Source organism: Primulina eburnea, chromosome 13 (assembly GCF_022965805.1).
Source record: "Primulina eburnea isolate SZY01 chromosome 13, ASM2296580v1, whole genome shotgun sequence".
Classification (NCBI taxonomy): Eukaryota; Viridiplantae; Streptophyta; class Magnoliopsida; order Lamiales; family Gesneriaceae; genus Primulina; species Primulina eburnea.
Genome location: NC_133113.1, coordinates 29,785,145 through 29,791,233, shown reverse-complemented (window position 1 = coordinate 29,791,233; position 6,089 = coordinate 29,785,145). Strand labels below are relative to the sequence as shown.

At 33.0% G+C, this 6,089-nt stretch overlaps 2 protein-coding genes across 2 annotated transcripts; one reads left to right on the top strand and one right to left on the bottom strand.

Annotated features, from left to right (window-relative positions):
- The first annotated feature begins 1,372 nt into the window (after nucleotides 1-1,372).
- LOC140810586 (peroxidase 4-like) lies at nucleotides 1,373-3,234 on the top strand. Its single transcript, XM_073168429.1, has 4 exons — nucleotides 1,373-1,678; nucleotides 1,856-2,047; nucleotides 2,319-2,487; nucleotides 2,575-3,234. Exons 1-4 carry the CDS (start codon nucleotides 1,442-1,444, stop codon nucleotides 2,967-2,969), a joined length of 993 nt encoding a protein of 330 aa, XP_073024530.1. The 5' UTR covers nucleotides 1,373-1,441; the 3' UTR covers nucleotides 2,970-3,234.
- An 821-nt stretch (nucleotides 3,235-4,055) lies between these two features.
- On the bottom strand, nucleotides 4,056-5,525 carry LOC140809458 (LOB domain-containing protein 15-like). Its single transcript, XM_073167092.1, has 3 exons — nucleotides 5,346-5,525; nucleotides 4,973-5,210; nucleotides 4,056-4,739 (listed from the first exon to the last, which is right to left on the bottom strand). Exons 1-3 carry the CDS (start codon nucleotides 5,357-5,359, stop codon nucleotides 4,320-4,322), a joined length of 672 nt encoding a protein of 223 aa, XP_073023193.1. The 5' UTR covers nucleotides 5,360-5,525; the 3' UTR covers nucleotides 4,056-4,319.
- Between the last annotated feature and the right edge of the window lie 564 nt (nucleotides 5,526-6,089).

Sequence of the window (6,089 nt, the reverse complement as noted above, 5' to 3'; positions counted from 1 at the left end):
CAAAATGTCTGAATTGAAGAAACTTCAAAATAATTGGAGAAAAATGAACATAATCAAGTCAAATAAAAAAATCAAAACAATTAATTGGAGCCAACAAATTGAACAACGACAAGAACCAAACTTTCTCATACATGACAATAATGAACAGGTATTGAGATGGATAAGTTGATGGAAAAAATGAAAATGTTTTAAATGATATAGGATTGGAATTTGACAGGATTAGAAGATTAATAATATAAATTAACATAATTTGAGACCACATTTGATTTTGTTTGGCGGAGGCCTTCTATTAATTACGGGACATTTAAGAAAATGAACCTAGTCAATGATCTTTCCAAATATATTTGAAATACACTGCAAAAGTTTATTTTTTAAAAATAATGGTTAACTATAGTTAAATAACAAAATACTTCGTCTTTTATTAACCATTTCCTAAAAATCAATTGAAATTATATAAAATTGAGTCAATTGTAAAAGTTATTGTATCAATTTGATATATTTAATTAATAGTTCATATGCGCAAGGGTGATCACGGTGCAGTTTGAACGATTTTTTCGTAAAATTCAAACCAAATTGGCATGTATAGTTCAGTTTAAAATACATATGTACAATTGGTTTTTTATGTATAAAAGTAGATGTGTTTTGTGCCATCGCAACTAGTTTTGGGTGGTTATGCGAGTTATTTCAGTAAAGAGATAATAACCAAAAAGTACAACGAAAAAATATGTTACAATACAACCAGAAAATACATTGATATAAAATATTAAATAAACTTAATGTCTTTCATATAAAAAAAAACTATAGTTCAAATTAAAAATTAAAAAAAAACTATGGTTATGCAATAATTTTTATTAATTCTTTAATAACTTCATTTACGATATATAATTTTTTTTAATGCATAATTAATTTATTATTATAATAAAAAAAGATCCAAGTTTGCATGTTACTATAAATGTTATGCATGCATAGACTCTCTCAATTTTGACAAAACTTCAACCTGCCCCGATCTCTTATTCAACTTCCTCGTCTAACTCATTTCACGCTATCCTTTGATTTTTTCCCATGAATCGTTAGTTTATTTATTATAATAAAATCTAAAAAGTCACTAATCAAATCCAAAATTTGTTTTCTTTTCTACATTTGTGAGCAATTAGTCAAATGGATTTTGGCATGCATGCATAATTAGGTAACCTGCCCCCTCAAAAAATAATTGCAGCATTGAAGGATTCAAAAATTTTACTAGTCGTCGCGCGATTGACTGAGGCAATTTAAACTGGGATTATATGAAACCCAACACTTACATTTTTTTCAAAGCAAGTTTTGTCTAGCTAGCTACATTTGAACTCTATAAATAGCTCATCAAAATTCACAAATCATCCATCCAATTAATATTATCCCTTTTTCAAACTTTTGCTCTTATTTATTGAGAGAAGAATTCAAAATGGTTTCCTTTTCTTCGGTAATAATGCGTTTTAATATTGCCACAATATGTTGGTTAGTTGTCATAGCTGCATTTTCAGCGGGCGGCGTCTCCGCTCAACTGTCAACTGGTTATTACACAAAATCATGTCCGAAGGTGTTCGACGTGGTGGAATCGGTGGTTAAGTCCGCGGTGGCAAAGGAAAGACGCATGGGTGCCTCACTTCTCCGCCTACACTTCCATGATTGCTTTGTCCAAGTACATTTGCTATTCCAAGCATATACATACATACATGCATATATATGTATTAAAAGAAAATATTAAATCTAATAATAAACTTTATAGTCTGGATTATCGACAAATTAAAGTGTTATAATTTGAGTAAATTCAAATTATTGCATAATTCAATTCCTAAAATGCTACTAATATCGATAGGGGTGCGATGGATCGATACTTCTGGATGACACATCTTCTTTCACTGGGGAGAAAACTGCTGTTCCCAACGTTAACTCGGTGAGGGGTTTCAACGTAATTGATGATATCAAGTCCAAGGTCGAGTCTGTGTGTCCTGGGGTCGTCTCATGTGCCGATATTCTCGCTATCGCCGCGAGAGATTCTGTCGTACTGGTGAGTAATTTCATTTTGCCGAACGATAAGTAAAAGTGATAATAATCATGAAAAACTTATACATACACAAACACAGTACTCACTCGTCGATTGACTCGTATGAAATAGATGATGACTACTGCCATGCATGCATGACTATATTTATTTCATGCATGTTCATATCTATTCGTTTGATAAAATCTATGAATTTTATATCATCCAATCTAGAATTGTCAAATAATAAATGACGATACATGTACATACAATATGTATAATATCGTTAATTTCGCAGCTCGGAGGACCGAATTGGAACGTTAAAGTCGGAAGAAGGGATTCCTTAACAGCAAGCCTTTCAGCTGCGAACAGCGGTGTGATTCCTCCCCCCACTTCTACTCTTTCCAACCTCGTCAATAGATTCCAAGCTAGGGGTCTCTCAGCGAAGGATATGGTAGTTCTGTCGGGTACGTGCATCGCGTAAATGTACTTCCATTCGATAAAAAATTATATCCAGAAAATATATAATCCTAGGCTAACTCTAATTATATCAGGAGCACACACCATTGGGCAAGCAAGATGTACATCGTTTAGAAACAGGATATACAACGAAACCAACATCGATCCATCCTTTGCAAGAACAAGACAAGCCAATTGCCCTAGTCGGAATGGGGTTGGAGACAACAACTTGGCCCCTCTCGACCTTAAAACACCAACAACATTTGACAACGATTACTACCAACTTCTTCTGCTGAAGAAAGGACTCTTGCATTCTGACCAAATACTCTACAACGGTGGATCCACCGATTCGCTTGTCGAAACATATAGCAAGAACCCTAAAGCTTTTAATGATGATTTTGTCGCAGCAATGATAAGGATGGCTGACATCAGTCCTCTTACTGGAGGATCAAACGGCCAGATAAGGAAGAATTGTAGGAGGGTCAATTAATTAGCAATTCGGAATTAATCTTATATATTGAGAAGAAACTATTTCAAATAATAAAGACTTGCACGACGAGTCATTTTTCATTTCTAAGCGTTGGACCTTTTGGTTATTTGATCTTCACACTTTCATGATGTCGAATTATACTCAAAACATGCTTGTATCTTTGCTGAATTTCCATTTCTCCATATTCGGGAACTATATATGTACTCAAGTACTTGTGTTCACTTTTAATGCTACATGGAATCTGAATGAAGCCCATTTAATTTGATATTGTATATCTTTTTGGACGATTTTTTTTTAATTCACTGACTTATCAGTTTTGGTACATTAACTTTAATTTTTCTGCTATTTTGATCTAATTTTTGACTTGACATCAGACAAGTCAGCAATTTTCAATGTCATTTTTTCAATGAAATATGGCTGAAAGCCCAAAAAATGGTTAATGTATCGAAATCAAAATTTGAAAATTTAATGGATAAAAACCCACAAAACCAAAAATATTATTTTTTGTTTCTAATTATCAAGAAATCTCACTTGCGCATGTAATAGTTGCCTTGACTCTTAACTGGATTTGGAGGAATCAAAATGTTATTTTTTTGAAAAGATAGGAAATTAAAGGATGGTTATTTAAATGATTACATAAATTTCTGGTGTTATGAAATATTAGAATTACAGCATTGGGCAGCACAATCATCATACCTTTTGTCTCCTAATTGATTTCTAGTATGCCTTAAACTACTCATCTCCTTAAATGGCACAAACTAACATGTTTGCAGACACTTTATTTATTACTCAGTCAAAGCTCACGATCCCATGCACGTGCAACTACCATTCCTTTATGTACAAACCATTTTCAATAAATTGAAATCCATGGACATTTTCAATTAGGCAGGCCATTGAGAATATAAATTAAGATGTTATATATATTATCGGATATTTAATATGAATCGTTTGTCTTTTTTATTATTTAATTACATGATGCTTTCCCATCTTCAATCCTTCAATATTTTGATTTACACATCGCTATCGTCACTAAAATAATTTCAAAATTAATGAGAGGAATGAAAAAAAATTAGAGCACCAAACATATAAACTAAATATTAATACATCTAGCTACTCTACCTCCACAAAGTCAACTTACACCCATTCTTCGAAGAAACTTCGGCAAAAGAAATTAGAATCTTTCAACAGAACAAATATTAGAAAAAACTAGATATCTATGTGTGAAGATTTGGTACAACAAAAGATTTGATTGATTCCGATGATACCATTAGTGATCTTGAAACCAAATATTAGTCCTTTAATTCGCACAAACCATATATTTAATTAATGCCGAATGATTATTGCAATGACTCAATCAAAGTAAGGTACACGATTGTTGGAAATGCTGTTGTAGCTCGCAGTGTTAGTAGGAGAGGTGTACATAGACGGAGCAGAAGAAGACGATGAAATGACGACTGACGGAGGTGGCGGTGGGGTTGGAGCTGGTGGAGAAAGGGTTGGAGTTGGCGGAGCTTGTGGCAGCTCAGCCACGGAAACAGCCAACACGGCGGCATGATCGTTAGATGCATTAATGATGTTATTAGCAGCTTCTCTATATCTGTATGTTATTATCTCAGCCCTGATGGCGTTAAGTTGAGCTTGTAAATTTTGGACCTGCTGTTGCAATGCTGAAATCGCACCCATGCATCCATAAACCGGATCTCTAAGCCTCACATTAGCTTCATAAACTAAGCAGTTCGCAGCATCGGCTCTTTGCGACTCTGGCACCTCCTAATTATGAATCAAACGAGAAGAATTAAAATATCAAAACACATGATACCTGGATCTGTCAAGATTCTTGGCTATTCTTGATCGATCTAAAACCTTATTTTTCTACAATAAATTCACATAGTACCATCCAATCAAATGGGGTTTTATAGTTGCGACCGGCATCATTTCAAAGAACATATATCTGAATATAGAGATGTGGGAGTTGACTGGTTAGTGAAGAATATTAATATTACCATGAGCATCTTGGAAACGTTACTGGCTCCAAAAACTTTGTGAACAGCAGCAAATTTCTGGGGTTCATGCGGGGAAAAATAAGGCGAAAATGGGCATTCTTCGGCGCATCTTCTTCGCAAAAGCTTACAAGCTGCGCATGGAGTTGTTGTGTTTAGCATCATCTGTCTCTTTCCCATCACGGAACTACTGTTACTCTCCGTCTTCAACTTCTTGCCAGTCTCGTCAAACCCTTCCACCCTAATTAGACAAGAAAAATGACGTTTCGAAAGACACAAAAGTTAAGGCATGGATAAAATTAAAGAATTTCGTGGAGACAAAACAAGAATAAAGGGGTTTCGGGCTTTTCTAAGAGATGAAAATCAAAGGGTTTACCTTTCTCTGGACATTCAAGTAAAATTAATGTTGCTGATCAAGACTAAGACTCGAGGAAAAGAGGTAGAGGAAAAACGAATGGGGAACAAGAGAAGTGCTTAAGAGAGGAGTGTTGATTCTCCTCGATTAATTAGAGGAAAAATAGGTCAATGTTCTTGGTAAGAATTTTCAAGGGTTTCCACAAATAAAACATTTACCAAAATATATACTACAACCTATATATATATATATATATAATTTGAGAATACAAAATTTATATATATATAAATTTTGTATTCTCAAATTATATAACATTCATATGAGTGTCAATGAAAAGATTGTGTATATGCGACTTTGATCAATGATGATGATTTAATATATTTGATCGAAGAAAAACCAATTTCATTTTGCTTTTTGAAAAAATTATTCACATAAAATTTATTTTAAAAAAAATTCCCGTTATAGATGAATCAGTAATCTTCTAGTTTATTTCTAAATATATATATAAAAAGTTTCATAATTTTTAAATAAGTATTAAATTATATTAGCGAAAATATTAAATGGAATTTAGCTGACTAACAAAAATAGAAATTCATCCTACAAGTTCACCTATTTTAACTTTTGCTAAAAAAAATATTTTTTTCACTTTTATTCCATTTCATCAAGGTCTTTCTTAATCAATTTGATGTTGTTTCTAGCACAACACAGAACTTTATAAAATACCTAAGACTAATTTTTCTTAAATGAATAACGAAATAACCTAAA